The 19,101-nt window shown below is 41.0% G+C and overlaps 1 protein-coding gene across 6 annotated transcripts in view; it reads right to left on the bottom strand.

The window, feature by feature from the left end:
• The window catches only part of KLHL13 (kelch like family member 13), an 85,261-nt gene that overhangs the window by 9,660 nt on the left and 56,500 nt on the right, over positions 1-19,101 (bottom strand). For all 6 annotated transcript variants that reach the window (XM_056541098.1, XM_056541096.1, XM_056541097.1 and 3 more), the window contains one exon: positions 3,349-3,462. In XM_056541098.1, the coding sequence (XP_056397073.1) occupies positions 3,349-3,462 (114 nt within the window). The remainder of the gene's footprint in view (positions 1-3,348; positions 3,463-19,101) is intronic.

Genomic DNA, 19,101 nt, shown 5'->3' with positions numbered 1-19,101 from the left:
AAAGGATAGATGTTACCTTTTTGAATTGTGTGTCTGTGTGTGCCACACTTGACTTGAGAACCAAAATTGTGGAAAAATATCAACAATCTCAAGGTTACAACTCCATCTCCAGAGATCTAGATTTGCCTTTGTCCACATTGCACAACATTATCATACAGTTTGCAACCCATGGCACTGTAGGTAATCTCCCTTGGCGTGGACGGAAGAGAACAATTGATGAAAGGTGTCAATGCAGGATAGTCCAGATGGTGGATAAGCAGCCCCAAACAAGTTCCAAAGATATTCAAGCTGTCCTGCAGGCTCATGGAGCATCAGTGTCAGTGCAAACTGATGAAATTTAAATGAAATGCTATGGCAGGAGACCCAGGAGGACCCACTGCTGACAGAGAGACATAAAAAAGCAAGACTACATTTTGCCAAAATGAACTCGAGTAAGCCAAAATCCTTCTGGGAAAATGTATTGTGGACAGATGAGACCAAGATAGAGCTTTTTGGTAAAGCACGTCATTCTACTGTTTGTTCTTTTCTTTGTAGGCCTAATTTAATTTTCAATACAGTACCTACAGTGAAATATGGTGGAGGTTCAATGATGCCTCTGGCACTGGGTGCCTTGAATGTGTGCAAGGCATCATGAAATTTGAGGATTACAACAGATTTTGGGTCGCACTGTACAGCCCAGTGTCAAAAAGCTGGGTTTGCGTCCGAGATCTTGGGTCTTCCAGCAGGACAATGACCCCAAACATATGTCAAAAAGTATCCAGAAATGGATGGCAACAAAGGGCAGGAGAGTTCTCAAGAGGCCAGCAATGAGTCCAGATCTAAATCCCATTGAACACCTGTGGAGAGATCTTAAAATTGCTGTTGGGAAAAGGCACCCTTCCAATTAGAGAGACTTGGAGCAGTTTGCAAAGGAAGAGCGGTCCAACATTCCGGCTGAGAGTAGTAAGAAGCTTTTTGATTGTTATAGAAAGCAACTGATTTTAAATTATTTTTTCCAAAGGGTGTGCAACCAAATATTAAGTTAAGGGTGCCAATAATTTTGTCCAGACCATTTTTGGAGTTTGGCGTGACATTATGTCAAATTAGATTTTTTTCCTCCTTTTTTGGTTTAGTGCCAATACACACAAAGGGAATAAACATGTGTATAGCAAAACATGTGTTACTGCATTCCTTTTCTGTGAGAAAGACTTTATCTTCTTGAAAAATGCATGTAGTGTTTTACCCTTTATTATGCGTTAGTGTAGTGTAGCGTTTTTAGGATACATTCGCACTTGCGGGGGTTTACGATGAGTTCCCGCTAGGAGTTTGCGCTGTGGCAGAAAATTTGCCGCAGCTCAAACATGAAGGAAACTCCCTGTAAACCCGCTCGTGTGAATGTACCCTGTACATTCACATGGGGGGGAGGGGAACCTCCAGCTGTTGCAAAACTACAACTCCCAGGATGCACTGACAGACCGTGCATGCTGGGAGTTGTATTTATTAAACAGCTGGAGGAACACTGGTTGAAAATCCTTCAGTTAGATTCTGTTACCTGACTAAGAATTTTCCAACCAGTGTGCCTCCAGCTGTTGCAAAACTATAACTCCCAGCATGTAGTGATCGCCGTTGGGCACGCTGGGAGATGTAGTTATACAACAGCTGGAGGCACGCAACTACAACTCCCAGCATGCTGAGACAGCCGTTTGCTGTTCGTGCATGCTGGGAGTTGTAGTTTTGCAAGATTTAGAGGGCCACGGATTAGAAACCACCGCACAGTGTTCTCCAAACTGTGGCCCTCCAGATGTTGCAAAACTACAAATCCCAGGATGCCCGGACCGGAAGCTGCTGTGTGGGCATGCTGGGAGTTGTAGTTTTGAAAGATCTAGAGGGTCACAGTTCAGAGACCACGGCACATTGATCTCCAAACTGTACCCCTCCAAATCTTGCATAACTACAAATCCCAACATGCCTAAATGGCTGTCTGGGCATGCTGGGAGTTTTAGTTTTAGAACATCTGGAAGGCTACAGTTTAGAGACCACTATATAGTGTTCTCCAAACTGTAGCCCTTGAGATGTTGATACCTACTCACCAGCTTCTGTAGTCTGTACCAGGGAGCCACATGTCCTCGCCGCCCGCCGCCGAACGCCGGTAAGGGACCTCCACCGCCGGTCACAGGACAGTTCCCTCGTTCTGCCTGGATTACCGTGGGTGGGCAGAACAGGGGGAACCAAACTTTAACCCCTTCCACCTCACTCGTATCCCTTCAGGGGAACCGGGGGTGTCTTTGACCCCCCTGGGCGATGTGCCTGGGCTAGCGGTGGGGACCGGAATTCCCACGGGCATACCTGTATGCCCTACGTCCTTAAGGACTCAAGATGCAGGGCGTATACATACGTTAAAGACCTTTTGTTATATAGTGGTTTACAAAATTTTGAACATTTAATAAAGAAAACAGTCCCTGAATATCCCACCACAAGGGTCCCCATTCCAACTGGGGAACTAACCAGTCCACCAGCAGCATCAGGCTTGTCCATGAGTCATGGACAAGAGATGCCTCATGGACAAGGCTGCATGAGCAGATAAACCAATTACCTGCCACAACTACAAAGGAGGAACACACCACCTTCCCAGGGAGGATTTCTAACACTAAGTTAATGAAAAGAGATAGATATATATATATTATATATATATATATATATATATATATATATATATATATATATATATATTTATAACAATAACAGAAGAAAAAAAATTACATGTACATGGTCAGAATTTTTTTTTTTTTTTTTGTGGGGGGGGGGGGGGGGGGGGGGGAATCTGACATGAGAAGGAGCTCAAGTGTCATTAGACACAAGTGCACCTGTTACATGTTGCAGTATACACCCAGTGCAGGACTGTTGTCAAACAGCATCTGCAGTGCAATAAAGCTCCTTAAGTAGCCACTGTAAAAAAAAAAAAAAGTGTATTGGAGATCACTAAGAAATCAAATGCAGTGGCTACCAATAAGTGACAACTAGACTGCAATTGGATCAAAACACTTTTTTTTGTAATTCCGATTTTCTTTTTTCTTATTCAATTGCTCAACAAGCAAATATATACTAGCCAATGAGAAAGGCTTGGGAAAGATTTATCAAAACCTGTGTTGAGTAAAAGTGGAGCAGCTGCCTATAGTAACCAATCAAATCGCTTGTTTAATTGTTAAAAAAGGCCTCTGAGAAAAAAAAGCAGCAATCTGATTGGTTGCTATGGGCAACTGTCACTTTTACTCTGAACCGGGTTTGCTAAATCTTCCCCTTTAACTTGGGGTAATAGGTCTGCTGTAAAAATAAAAAAAATAAAAAGCAAGCACGTTGTTGCTGAATTACCTGAAATGTACATGAGTCCACCGAAAACAGTCCCAGCATGGCCATAATGCGGCTCACTCATTTTTGCGACATAGCTCCATTCATTTGTTCTGGGATTGTAACATTCCACAGTAGCTGAAAAGAGGAGGAACACAAGAATGTAAACACAGGCATACACCAAGCATCAAAACAAGTCTGTTCTAGCTAGTCAACAGCAAACAAACAAAAAGGGAAGAGCGCTCCATAGGTAAAACCGCCTATAGGTGATCCACCAATGTAACTAGGAACTCTTACCATAGGAGGTTGTGTGGACTCACACACAACAATGGTCAGCGTGAATGAGCAATAAGCCCGGTCTGCAGCCTCCCCAACCAAACAAACAATAACAGGTGAAGATTTCCAAGGAAGGAGTGGGGTTCAACGGCGCTGACCAGGAACAAGCACGTCAGGTAGGATAAGGTGGTTTATTGGATAAAAGAATGCAAAGCGTTTCACGGTGCTTGCGCGGTTTCATTGGGCATCTGAACATCAGGCATTTGTAACAACAAACTGAAGACTTTCCGGTGTTTACCATGATGCGCACATGCCACCAATGACCCTAGACTTAAAAGGAATTGAAAAAAGCCTGCTACTCTTGTCAGAAGGGTCCCCAAAAATAAACAAACAAATGTATAATCTAGGGGCAGACTAACAAAATACACAGAAAAGCACATACGTTTACAAGTCAAAAGGTACTTTATTGATATAAAAATGGTAATGAAAAACACAAAATGTATTAAAATTTAAATGGATATGGAGGTCCAAGAGAAATGTCAAGGATAGTTCTGATCATGACCACATCCTAGATGAAGCAATAGCAGAATGTTGGGTTTGGCATGTGGCGTGGTATGCTATTCTCTTGCATTTACCATTGTTGATACACTTTGTACTTAATATTTGGCATGTACCTGGTGACACTATGGGGATCATAATTGGATTTCCTGTATTCATGCTGCATGTTATTTCCTAGCCACCACCTTTAGCTCTTGTCCTCCTTGACATTTCTTGGACCTCCATATCCATTTTACTTGCTTTTAAATAATTTGTGCTTTTCATGACAATTTTTGTATCAGTAAAAGTACCTTTTGACCCATAAACGTAAGTTCTTTTCTGTGTATTATACTAATTTAACTTTGGGTCATCTTTTGATCCCTGGGGATTTTTCTGTGTAAGACATTAACAAAAGAAAAAACAACAGGATAGGAGATGCTTGAATGAATGCACGGAGCCCGAGATCTGGAACCGCTGTGATGTCTAGAACCAGGCCCCGGCTCTCCCAACCCGAAACGTATCATATCATATCACTTGTAATCATATCAATTGTAATGCATATTCCTGAAGTGAATTTTTTGTGTGACCATTTAAATTATTCTTGTCAACCTCACATATTCCTGTGTAAATAGGGAATGTGCAACTAACAGCGATAACTAACTCCATCAGGATGCCAGGATTTCTCATTTTGACACTTTTTTTTTCTCATTGCCTTCCAATTGCCAAATTGCTTCCAAATTTTCACCTACAGACCCATATGAAGGCTTGTTTTTTTTTCACCACCAATTGTAAATTGCAATGACAATGACAATCATTTTTTGGGAGCTTCTGCTTCTACTCACTGCACTGCAGTAAAAATGACACATTATCGTTATTATGTCGGACCATATGATTAAATCCAATTTATATGATTAAATCCAATTTATAACCGTTTTGTTTTACTACATAAAAAAAAAAAAAAAAAAAATAAAATTGTACAAAAATCAGTATGCTTAAAATTTTCTGACCCCTATAAAATTTTTCCATATACAGGGCCGTATGAGAGAATATTTTGCACAGTGATCTGTAGTTTTCATCCTTACCATTATTGTTTTAATGTAAAATTATTTGATCACTTTTTATAGATTTTTTTTTCGGGTATGAAGTGGCCAAAAATTTATTTTTACGCTCATACCACTGACCGTGTAAATAACCTATTTTAACAATTTGGACAATTACACATGCAGCAACATCACATATTTATTTCTGTTTACATTATTTTATTTGAAAAAATGAAGGGGGGGGGCGATTTAAACTTATTGGTGAAGTTTTTTTTTCACACCTATTAACTTATTATTTTTTATTTTTACCTTTCTTTCATAATTTTTTAGCCCGCATTTTTCGATTGGATACATTTAACATCCATAGCACAGCATTGATCGGTGTTATCTGTGCCAAATTGCTACAGGCTGCCAGCAGTATTGGAACACCGATCAGACGGAACGAATGTAGGTAAGTGACTGCCGCCCCCTCCTTTAAGCAGATCAGGACCCTAAAGGCTTAATGAAGACATCACACTGATCAGTATTATTTGGCATTAGCCATGGGTCCTGGCAAAAACCAGCTATGAAGCGAGCTTCACAGACTGCAAGCGGGTGCATGGTGTACATTTACTCGCTGCATCCTCTAGGGGTTAACTGGTTGCACGACTGATCTAGCCTGTAAAGGCTAAGCACACAAGTGTCAATCAGCATTCCTTATCTTGTATCCATTGGCCTGTGTAAAAGTGCCCAAATCGCCAGATTCAGTAAAGGATTCCTATAGCACTGCAAAATAGGTCAGTGCTGTAAAGCAGATGGCAATCCTCTTTTCAATTCTGGACTCCGTTCACCCAAGCTAAACAAGGGCAAATTAGAGGTGCAATTATGTAATCTGTCATTCCAGGGCCAGGACTGACTATTTAGTAAGAACTGCACTATTTTATCATTTGTTTTTTCACAATACACATTTATTTATTCTTTTATTCGACAGATGCAGAAGTCAACTGAATCACAGAACTTTACTTTGAAGCAAGTTATTCATTTGTTGCGGTGGTGCATTGAAAAGCATTATCATTTTTTGTTTGTTTTATGTACAAATCTCTGACTTAAGTCGGCTGACAAATGCATGTGTGCAGCAAGACATCTGCAGCCTAAAGTGGCACATTTTAAGTGAATTGAAGTAAAGCTAGCTCCATAGCTTTGTTTGCTTTAAAAACCGGGTTTCCACTGCTGATGGCAGACATCAACGATCATGCTGATGTCCACTATAAACCCATTAGATGCCATGATCAATGCTGATCATGACATTTAAAGGCTTACCAAATGGTGCAGGTGGGTTCGGCATGCTCATTGGACCCCCAAAAGTAAGATTATAGGGGTACAATGGGTTAAATTGGCAGGAGGTCCGCCTACCTTGCTTCTGCAGGCAGATCATCCTCCAATGATTCACTCTGGCAGTGTAAAATAAAAAATAGCTTTTTTTTTTTTATTATACAAAAGCTCGTCTCCTAATAAAAATCACCCCCACATTTGGTATAGCCACATGCATAACAGCCCAACTTTAAAAACAAAATGTAAACCTAGTCTAACACTCCGATTATACAATTGGAGTCACATAGCACAGGATCACCCTACTAATACATAATTGGTCACAGCTCACCTCTTCTCCCTCCCTGCACAGCAAACACTGAATAGGTCACGGAGCTAGCCCCAATACTCTGAACAGTATTTAGTAATCTAAACAGACACTACTATATTTTATCATATCTTTACAAAAATTTAGTAAGCACAAGAAAACATTGGCGAAATGTAATACTACGAGAGGCGATTAACTCATTTACATTCACTTAAGACACAAACTCAACAATCTCAGACTGACAAATGTATATGACGAATGGCGCTGTGTCGGCTCTGATGTCAGGGTAAATGCGTGGTATGTGAAGACTTGATAAAATACATCTCAACAAGTGACACTGCAATAAAGAAATCCCCTAGAAATAAAGTGACTTGGAAAGACCTCACAAGCTATAAAGTAACTCCTCATTTTATGAGCTTGATTTAGAAGGCTGCTGGCAAATCTGTCTGGTATTTTCTTTACTGACCTGTGATGCTTGGTTTTATTATAAGATGTGGAAGCTCTAGAGAATGACTGTCATGAAGAGCCTTGAAGAACCCACAGTATACCACTTCACATAAAACTAGTGAAAACAAATGGACCTTTAAAGTGGACTCATAGTTCACATAAGAGCCACTTATTTTTGAACCAAGACACAAATGATGCATTGGTTTCATAACGTTCATAAGAGAAAACCCAAAAATAGCTAACAGTCAAGCAGAATGCTCTTCATTATCTCAATCTCATATATGCCAATATGCAAGCCAAGGTTTTACCCCATTAACCTCCTTGGTACTCGTGTATAGTCCAGTTTTTCCCAATCAGAGCGCTTCCAGCTGTTGCAAAACTACAACTGCCAGCATGCACAGACTGCTGAAAATGTTCGTGTTGTCATAAAGGGGTTAAGTGACTCTATATGCAAATCCTTTTAAAGGGGTACTCCACTGCTCAGCTGTCACGCTCCTTCCCATAGACTTGCATTGAGGGGGCGGTGCGTGACGTCATGAGGGGGCGAGGCTGTGACCTCACAAGCTTCTGGCTCCAGCATTCGGAACAGTTTGTTCCAAACGCTGAGCAGCAGAGTACCCCTTTAAAGGGGTTATCCACCATAAGGTGATTTTAGTACGTACCTGCCAGACAGTAATGGACATGCTTAGGAAGGATCTGCGCTTGTCTTGGGGCTAAATGGCTATGTTGTGAGATTACCATAAAACTGTGGCTAGCTTTTTGTGAACTGGTATTTCCTGCTTGGAGTTTTCTTTTTTTGACTACAAATCCCATAATTCCATTTTCCTCCCTCCCACACATCAGCCGCCACCCCCCCCCCCCCCCATTGAAACATGTATGAGCTGCCTCCATTCAGAAGACCTGTGGTTTTCAATCAGGGTGCCTACAGCTGTTGCAGATTGATCTCTCTCCCACCAAGCGATCGCTCCACCCATTGAAGCAGACAGGCTCCCCGTCATCAGCCGACTAGTGAGTCAGGTCTCGGCCGCATTACAACCTGGGAAAAATCTGAGACAACAGTCATTTTGTATGCTGTTAAAAAAAAAAATATTGGGGTGAAAATCACATAAGAATTGTGAGAAAACCGTAACAGATACAGACACTACATTATGAACTATACTAACTTTGCAGCCCCTGTAGCATAGTAAAAACATTTTTTGTGGAATACCCCTTTAAGGCCAGTACAAGTAAAGAAGTAACCTAAGTACACTGTCCCAGATCTCAGGTGTATCTTGGATTATAGTCAGGGGCAACCCATAATCCGCAAGAGCCCTCAGTACAGATTAATACATGTTCATGATTGAATGTGTTCAAAGCAGATGACAAGGCAGATGTGATCCTAGCCTAACTAGGCTACAGTGCACAATGCCTAGTCTAATCTATACCAAAAAAGGCATCAGGAAAGGCCTGAAGCACATAAATCATGAGCCCTGCTAGGTTTAAAGTGTACCTGTCATCAACAAAAACTTTTTATATAATGTAGATAATATCATTATATGTATAATTGTAATATACAGTGGTAAAAAAGTGGGAATTCTGATTTACTGATAATTCAGTTTTCATGAGTCTATCACGACAGCACCACATGAGATTGCCCCCTATCTGCATAGGAACAGGAAGCACAAGAGAGGTTAAAAGGCCCCTCCCTCTATACTCCCTCAGTGTTTATAAATTACTAAGAGCAGATGTTAATATACATGTACATATAAATAATAAGGGTGAGAATAAATAGGTGCTGTTGTGATTGACTCATGAAAACAGAATTATCAGCAAGTCATTATTCCCACTTTTCAGATCGTCCACTCACGACAGCACCACATGAGACATACCAGATAAGTGTAGATTTAGGGAGGGACCACAGCCTGCAGCACCTTCCGGCCGAAACCAAGGTCCTGAGAAGAGGCTACGTAAAGCTTATAATGCTTGAAGAAAGTGTGTGTGGAGAAGACCAAGTTGCCGCTCTGCATATCTGTTCTAGAGAGGCTGAAGCTCTCTCGGCCCAGGAGACTGAAACAGCCCTCGTGGAATGAGCTCTTTGATTCCTACCGGGAACTTCTTGTCCCGCAGAAGCATAGGAATGACCGATTGCTGACTTAATCCATCTCGAGATTGAGTTTTTCGATGCTTTCTTCCCTCTGTTTGGTCCTTTATACTGAACAAAGAGGTTAGCGTCTTTTCTCCAGGTTCTAGTGGTCTCTAGATAGTGTAAGACCGCTCTCCTGACATCCAGCTTATGGAATTCTTCCTCACTATTATTGGGACTGGCGCAGAAAGAAGGAAGAATGTCTTGGGACCTATGAAAATTGGATACAACTTTTGGGAGAAAAGCAGGATTATGTTTAAAAAGAATCTTATCTTCGAGTACAATAAGGTAAGGATAATCTGTAGACAAAGCTTGGATTTCACTTACTCTTCTGACAGATGTTATTGTCACAAGAAAAACAGTTTTCCAGGTAAGGAACCTGATAGTTGATTCTGACAAAGGCTCAGAAGGTTCTTTAGTTAAGGATGATAAAACCTTTAAGTCCCAAGGGGAAGAAAGATTCGAAATTTTTGGTCTTATTCTGGAAATTGCTGAAAAAAACCTTTTGACCCATTTGTGTTCAGCAATGCTGACATTAAAAAAAAAACAGCCAAGGGCTACCGCATGGACCTTTAGTGTACTCAGAGATAAACCTAGATCAAAACCATCCTGCAGGAAATCTAATATTTTGGGAATATCAGGGTTAAGCAGATCTGGCGGAGAGGAGCCACATCAGGAGCCGCATCAGGACATAAACTTGTTCCATTGTTTAAGATAAATGGTGCAAGTAGAATCCTTCTAGACCCTTTTGCTCTAACATAACCCTCTCAATAGCCAGGCTGCCAGCTGGAGATTGTTTAGATTTTTGTGAAATAGAGGGCCCTGGTACAAAAGATAGTCTCTCTGAGGAAGAAGGATGGGTTTTGCCATGGCAAGTTCTTTTAGAAGGCTGAACCAGCTTTTCTTCGGCCACATGGGAGCTATGAAGATACATTTTCCTCTTCCTAGTCTCACCTTCAGGAGAGCTCTCGTGATTAGAGGAACTGGTGGAAAAGAATAAGCTAGATTGAACGACCATATCTGTTGAAGAGCATCCACCGCTTCTTGGTTCTCTCTGGGATTGAGAGAGAAGAAACCATGAACTTTGCGATTCTTCAGGGACGCAAAGAGGTCTATTTCCGTAAGACCCCAAGATTGAGTCAGAGAGAGAAAGACCTGAGCATTCAGGGACCATTCCCCTGCATCCAGAAAAAAAAAAAAAAAATCGGCAGATGGAATGTCCCCCCCCTTTTAGGTGTACTGCGGAAAGGGATAACACATTTTGGTCTGCCCAAAGAAAAATCCTCTCTGCTAGAATCTTCAGGGCTGTGTGTCTTGTTTCGCCCTGGTGATTGATGAAGGCCACTGCTGTAGTGTTGTCCGAGTAGACTATCACATGAAGGCCCCCCACTTGATCTTTTGAAGCTTTTAAAGCTTTGAATATCGCTTTTAGTTCTTGATAATTCGAGGAACAGGTTCGAGTTTCTTGGGACCATGAATCCTGCAGATGAAGATCTTCCACTACAGCTCACCAGCTCCATAGACTGGCATCTGTTTTTATAGAAATACAGTGGGGATCAAAAGTTTGGGCACCCCAGGTAAAAATTTGTATTAATGTGCACAAAGAAACCAAAGAAAGATGGAAAAATCTCCAAAAGGCATCAAATTACAGATTAGACATTTTTATATGTCAACAAAAGTTAGATTTTGTTTCCATCATTTACACTTTCAAAATAACAGAAAACAAAAAAATGGCGTCTGCAAAAGTTTGGGCACCCTGCAGAGTTAATATCTTGTACTGCCCCCTTTGGCAAGCATCACAGCTTGTAAACGCTTTTTGTAGCCAGCCAAGAGTCTTTCAATTCTTGTTTGAGGTATCTTTGCCCATTCTTCCTTACAAAAGACTTCCAGTTCTTTGAGATTTCTGGGCTGTCTGTCACACACTGCTCTTTTAAGGTCTATCCACAGATTTTCAATTATTTTGAGGTCAGGAGATTGTGAAGGCCATGGCAAAACCTTCAGTTTACGCCTCTTGATGTAATCCCCCGTGGATTGCGAGGTGTATTTGTAGAAACCATCCTCTCTTTAACTTCAGCTTTTTCACAGATGGCATCAAGTTAGCATCCAAAATTTGCTAAAATTATATTGAATCCATTTTTTCTTCTACTCGTAAGATGTTCCCTGTGCCACCGGCTGCAATACATCCCCAAAGCATAATTGATCCACCCCCATGCTTAACAGTTGGACAGAGGTTCTTTTCATTAAATTCTGGTCCCCTTCTCCAAACGTACCTTTGCTCATTCCGGCCAAAAAGTTATATTTTAACCTCATCGGTCCACAGAACTTGTTTCCAAAATGCATCAGGCTTGTCTATATGTTCATTCGCAAAGTTCAAAGGCTGATTTTTGTGGTGAGGATGTAGAAGAGGTTTTCTTCTGATGACTCTTCCACCATATTTGTACAAGTATCTCTTTATAGTGGAATAGTGTACCACAACTCCAGTGTCTGCCAGATCTTTCTGGAGGGATTGTGCAGTCAAACGTGGGTTTTGAATTATTTTTCTCACAATCCTGCGAGCTGTTCTGTCTGATATTTTCTTGATCTTCCAGATCTTGCTTTAACTTCCACAGTTCCTGATGACTGCCATTTCTTAATTACAGTCCGAACAGAGGATATTGACATCTGTAAACGTTTTGCTATCTTCTTATAGCCTTCTCCAGCTTGGTGAGCGTCAACTGTTTTCAGTTTCAGGTTTCTAGACAACTGCTTAGAAGAACCCATGGTGCTGATTGTTGGGGCAAGGTCAGATGAGTCTGGGCATTTAAAACCTTTGAGATTGACATCACCTGGTCTTCCTAGATGATGATTGAGAACAATCCATGACACTGGCAGGTCTCAGCTTTGTAAAGGGGGCAGTGCATGCTATAAATTCTGCAGGGTGCCCAAACTTTTGCAGACACCATTTTTTTGTTTTCTGTTATTTTGAAAGTGTAAATGTTGGAAATAAAATCTAACTTTTGTTGATATATTATAAGAATGTCTAATCTGTAATTTGATGCCTTTTGGAGATTTTTCCATCTTTCCTTGGCTTCTTTATGCACATCAATACAAATTTTTACCTGGGGTGCAAAAACTTTTGATCCCCACTGTAGATGGAAGAGGGATCCATGGCAACCCTACCAGAAGATTTTCCTTCTTTAGCCACCACTTTAGGGATTTCTTTACAAAAAGAAGAATCCTCATCTTTTTTTCCAGAGATCACAGAGTGATCCCAGGCCTTCAGTATTTGTGACTGAAGAGACCTGGATCTGGCACCAGGGTACAGCTGGAATGCAGGAAGTCATGGACCCCAGTAGGGACATGGCTTCCCTTAAGGTGACAGATTTGCTTCTCAACACCTTTTTCATCTTCTCCTGAATGGATGATATTTTTTCTCCTGAAAGAAAGGTTTTTTGTACCTCTGAATTCAGGATCATGCCTAGGAATCTCTTAATTCTTGATGGAGAGAGATCTGATTTCTGAAAATGTACTATCCAGCCTAGGTCTTGCAGGCATGACACTGTCCGCTGGACATACAGCAGAGACAGCAGGTGATGAAAATTTGCAGTGATCAAAAGAACGTCTAGGTAGGGAATAATGGTGATCCCTTCTAGTCTTAGGAAGGCTACAACCTCTACCATGACTTTTGTGAATATCCTTGGAGCCGAGGATATTCCAAAGGGTAGAGCTTTGAATTGAAAATGATGAACTTTCTTGTTTAACAGGACTGCAAACCGAAGGTATTTTTGGTGAGGCTCGTAGATTGGAATATGGAAGTAAGTCTTTTAAAATTGATACTCGCCATTCAGGCATCTTTTTGGATTAATGGAATAACAGATTTCATAGTTTCCATTTTGAACCTTTTGTATGTAATGCATTGGTTCAAACCCTTCAAATGTATAATGGTTTTGAAGGAACCATTGGGCTTTGGGAATAGGAATAAGTTGGAATAATGACCTAGGCCTTGTTCTTGCAGAGGAACTGGAATGACAGCCCCCAAGGGATAAGATAACTTTTATACCGAAGCTGAGCCTCATGCTTGCATTTTCTGATCCTAGATCTGTAATGCGATATCTTTGAGGAGGAGGGAAGGCAAACTTGACTCTGAAGCCGAACTCCAGAGAGCTCAGAATAAAAAGATTTTTTGAGATTTTCGCCCACTGGCGACAAAATTGAGTGAGTCTTCCCCCCACCTGAAGACCGTCATTGTTTTTTAGAAGCAATGTTTGAGGGAGGGTTGAGCAAAAATTCTCTACTTTTACCTCCCTTTGGGTAACTCCATCTACCTGTTTTTCCTTTTCCTTTATACAGTTTGTTTTTGAGAAAGGAATGAAAACTAATTTTGTTTGGTAGACTTTTTCGCAGCTTGTTCCAGAATGTTATCTAAAACTGGGCCATATACAGAGTTACCCTGGAAAGGAATAACACAAAGTTTACTCTTTGAGGTAGAGTCCCCCTGCCAACATTTAAGCCATAAGGCTCGTCTGAATGAATTGCACAGAACAGACAATTTTGAGGACATTCTGACCGACTTGAGGCGTCAACTAAGAATGCTGTAGCTAGTTTTAACATGGGAACTGATGCTAAAATCTCTTCTCTAGATGTTGAGCTGGAAAGAGGATTTTCCAGTTGTTCAAGCCAGATGAACAAAGATCTTGCTACAGCAGTAGCTGCAATATTGGGTTTAATCTGGTCAGAGGAAGAGTCCCATAATTTTTTTTAACAGAACAGTCCATCTTACGGTCAAAAGGGTCTTTGTGTTAAGAGCTATCCTCAAAAGGTAAGGATGTCTTCTTTAGATACTTGATCAATTTTCGGAATTTTGTTCCATAACTTCGTATCTTCTTTATTAAATGGAAATCTAGAACCAAATTCATTGGAAAGTAACAGCCTTTTCTCAGGTTCTTTCCATTCTTCAAGAATCAAATCCTTAATGTTGTCATGAACAGTGAACACCTGTTTTTTAGGTTTCAAACTCGCAAACATGCGGTCTTGAATAGAGGTAGGTTCAGAAGTTTTAGGAATGTTGATTGCATTTCAGACAGCATTAACTAAAATTTCAGTGTCCTCAGAGGAGAAATAATACCTCTTATCACTCCTCTGTGTACAAGTTTCAATTACTTCACCTACTTCTTGAGAATTAGAACCCAACGAAACAATGTCAACCTCAGAATCGGATTTAACTAAGACAGTGGTTTTTCGTCTTTTTAACGGAGGAGGATCCGAAAAAGAAGGAAGATCCGAGATATGGAAAGGATCAACCGGTGGAGATGGATCAACTAACTGAGCTTTTAGCAGAGCCGCAGGAACAGAAGTTTGAACTTCAGATTTAATAATAGAACAAAGCTCCTCCAAAAAAAGACGGAGATTCCTGCTCAATTAACTTATCCATACATGCTTTACATAGGGGCTTAATATATCCTTCATGCAATATAGTAGCACAAACCCCACATTTTTAAGGTTTAACTTTGGAATCTTTATCCTTAGTTTTCTTTGGGGCCTCCTTGTCTCCCTGAAAGGAGAGAAGGAAACTCATAAGAACAGGGAATTATAAACAATACTCCCCCGCCCCCCAAAAGAGAGAGAAGTAAGTGTACCCGCAATGGGTCAGCTACTCACTGGGTTGCTGGGTCCTGTGCACTCCAGAGATGCAGAGCGGGCAGCGAGCGAACTATCCATGGTGTCCAGAGGATGTGGATAGACCTGGGGCTTCCTTATATCCCCAGAAATTCGAAAACTGGAGCCCGCCTCCCATTTACCTTCCGGGCTCCAGCCAATACTCAAGGGCGCACGTGTGCATCGTTCGTACGCCGGAAGCAGCCAGGGGAGCCGGAGCACCAGAGGCCAGCCAAAAGAACCAGGTCCCCTGCATAAACTCCAGGAGCACCGCAGGGGACCAAAAGTGGGACCAGAGAGGCGCCTCTACAGCAGGCCATGACCCAGTGCGGGGAAGAGGAGAGCGAGGCCCAAGGCGACTGACTCCCCCCGCCTGGACTCCACCATACACAGCCCACAGGAAAAAATGTACAGATCTTTCAGCACCACTGCTCCATAGGAACAGGAAATATTTAAGGGAGTACAGAGGGAGGGGCCTTTTAACCTCTCTTGTGCTTCCTGTTCCTATGAAGGTAGGGGGCAATCTCACGTGACGCTGTCGTGAGTGGACAATCTGAGAAATATATTTGTCCCTGCAGCTATTGTCTGTATCTCTATGAAGAGTCCAAATACAGGAAGTGTGGGTTGATAAGCAGGTCTCTGTACACTGAGGACAAGCAGAGCTCTGTACACTGAGGCTCTGTGATATGCTTCCAGCTCACACGAGAATGATTGAAAAGTCAGGAGCCTGCAAAGAGCCCTGCTTGTCCGGCACTCACTTCCTGTATTTGGACTCCTAATAGAGACCGACAATGGCTGAAGGAATAGCACTTTTTCACCCAAAAATATACACATTTTTCAACGAATGTATATTACAAATATACATATAATGGTATTATCACATTATATAAAAAGTTTTTGTTGACAGGTACACTTTGTCAACAATTGCTGGTTTATATGAGATAAAGGTCTAAAATTTTGTGGATAATAGAAAGCAAAATAGCCACATGGCAATATTTCAAGTGTAAATGTAAAGGGCTGACAAATTATGTAGACAGTCAAACAGTCCGTTTGATTCCTTTAGCGGATAGCAATAAAATAAATATTAAATGAATAACCAAAAATTTAGACTGAACAATGTCAATCGTATCCTTGGATTTAACTATTTTAGAGAGATGTAGGTTAGTAGCCTAGTAAGTTCACTGTGACTTGAAAATGTCATTAATACAAAAAAAAATATATATATTTTTCTCTCAAGTGCAGTTATCAGACCAGAAATCCATTTATCCAGCATTGTTTTTTTTTCTTTTCAGAAATCCAGTTATCCAGCATTTATTTTTTTATTTTTGCTTTCACATAGAAAGCTGGAAATTACTATTCGGGTGTGAATAAAGCCTAAGACAAAATAGAGAAACCTAGTAGGCAGAACTGTTCTCCGAACGGTACAGGGTTTGCACTTTTAGTTTTTGTTCTTCCATTTGCCCCTCAATAGGATGTCCACTCCTACCCATTTTACTAACATTACTAATCTAACAATATCCTATTTAAAAAAAGCTGCATGCTTACACGCCAATGCAATCTGAAAACTCACCAGACCTGCATAGTATTCGGCTGTCCAGATTTGTCTTGCAGGAATCAAAGCAAACTAAATAGACGCAGCAAAATACAGAAACTATACTACAGCAAATAAAGTTTAGTAAATGTACAGTAATAGGTAAAACTTTCTGGAAATTTCAAAGCCATAGAAAAGGACAAACAATTCAGAATGGATTTACGGATTAAAAATCAATTCATTGTTGGTCTTACCATTTTATTGAGAGGAGGAAAAGAAAAAACTATTTACTAGGAAACAGACAAATACTATCTGTGATGAGGAGGGAGCAAACATTTAAAGAGGTATTCCAGGAATTTTTTTATTTTATTTGACTATGCTACAGGGGCTGTAAAGTTAGTGTAGTTCCTAATATAGTGTCTGTACCTGTGTGTGACAGTTTTCTCACAATTGTTATGTGATTTTCACCCCAATATTTATTTTTAACATCATACAAAATTACTTTTGTCTCAGATCTTTCCCAGGTTGCAATGTGGCAGAGACCTGACTCCCTAGTCAGCTGATGACAGGGAGCCCGTCTGCTTCAATGGGTGGAGAGATCGCTTGGTGGGAGAGAGATCAATCTGCAACTAATGCAACAGCTGTAGGCACCCTGATTGAAAACCACAGGTCTTTTGAATGGATGCAGCTCATTTATGTTTCAATGGGTGGGATGGCTGATGTGTGGGAGGGAGGAAAATGGAATTGTGGGATTTGTAGGCAAAAGAAGAAAACGCAAACAGGAAATACCAGTTCACAAAAAGCTAGCCACAGTGTTATGGTAATCTCACAACATAGCCATTTAGCCCCAAGACAAGAGCAGATCCTTCCTAAGCATGTCCATTACTGTCTGGCAGGTACGTACTAAAATTACCTTATGGTGGATAACCCCTTTAAGGAGAAGTAGCATGCCTAAAAACTTGGCCGCTGCTTCATGAGACACACCCCGTTCCCAGAGAGAGTCGGGGCCCCATACAGGAAATTGCAGGGAGTCCCAGTGGTCGGACTCCCCACGATCTAAAACTCATCCACGAGCATACGAACAGGGGACAGATCACCTCTGTTTTTAAAATGTTTCCAGGCCTTCGCATCTTTAAGAAAGAGGCAATAAAACACAATTCTATTAATCAGTCATCAATTTATTTAATCTTGTTGTTCTGCTTTCTCAGTATTCCAATTACCTAGTGAAGTCTAAAATAAAATCGTCCAGAGTCACTAGATTCCGGTTTGGCGAATCGAAATACAGATTTGCTCAACTCTCAAACCATCATGGCAGCTACTGTCAGAGTAAAATACATACAGATCCTACACCACTTTCTGTAGGTGGCACACATAGCTGCTATGGGGAATTCAATCCACCATCACTGTGGGTTATCATCAGATGAAATTGAGGTAATAAAGGAACTAACGTAATATAATTATAGGAGCTCCAAAGAGGAATTGCACATTAAGAGACATTCACCTAACCTTGAATCAAGCAGGATATCCTTAGTCCTTTTAACTTTATCTTTTACTTGTTTGTAAATAATACATACATTTCCCATTTCATGTCCACACCCCTCATTTCATGTCAATCCTCCAATGTCACATTTCCCCCCTCACCCCATTTCATGTCCAATCTTCCCCAATAAACGTAGTGCCGGAGTGTGGGGAAAACATAAAATAAAACATGATGCTCACCTAGCTCCAGCCCCCCCATAGGTCTGCCGGAAATCCTGTTCTCCTCCATGCAGTCCAGTGTCTTATGGGACTTACAGGACCTTCCTGCTCAATCACTGGCCTAACACATGACATCACTGCAATCACTGATAGGCTGAGCAGGAAAGGTCCTGAAACCAGCTCATTGTCGGTAGCACAAAGAAAAAAGCAGGATCACACAGAGGAAAAAGGGATCTGTGGTAGACCTACAGGGTCTGAGGCTAGGGAAGCATCAGGTTTTTAGGTTTCCCCACGATGCTAATATTTATAAGGACCGTTTTTCCTAAACAGGATGCCTAGAGCTGTTGCAAAACTAGAACTCCCAGCATGTCTGGACAACGAAAGGGAAACATAAGGAAGCAGGTCAGGAGTGGTTTATAGTACCCAATCATCAAACTGCATTGACTATGTTTGGAGCACTTCATGTTTCGATGAATATAGGAGGCCTGGGTTTACAAAAATGACAAAATACAATACATTATTTGCCGGGAGATCTTTCCTTAAATCAATTCTGAACAGGACGTTTTTTCAGAAACAAAATATAAAACAGCTTCAGCAGCACTGCTGTAGCTGGAGGGTATAATGAAGAATGAAGCAATGTTCAGATTTCAACACAAAGGCCTACAAATCAATAAGCAGGTGCACCCAAAGCATTATACAGTCATCCAGATTCTGTCTACTTCTCAGGTGAATACCATAGATAAACCTGGATTAAAACTAACAAGAAATCATTAAAAAATTATTTACATTTTACAGCCCTAAAACTAATATATACTAGCTGAATACCCGGCGTTTGGTCTTACTACCTAAACCTTGTAGGGGAGAAAAAGCAACAGTG

The sequence above is a fragment of the Hyla sarda genome, chromosome 9, assembly GCF_029499605.1.
Source record: "Hyla sarda isolate aHylSar1 chromosome 9, aHylSar1.hap1, whole genome shotgun sequence".
Classification (NCBI taxonomy): domain Eukaryota; kingdom Metazoa; phylum Chordata; class Amphibia; order Anura; family Hylidae; genus Hyla; species Hyla sarda.
The sequence above is the reverse complement of the archived record's forward strand: the minus strand, read 5'-3'. Positions and strand labels throughout refer to the sequence as shown.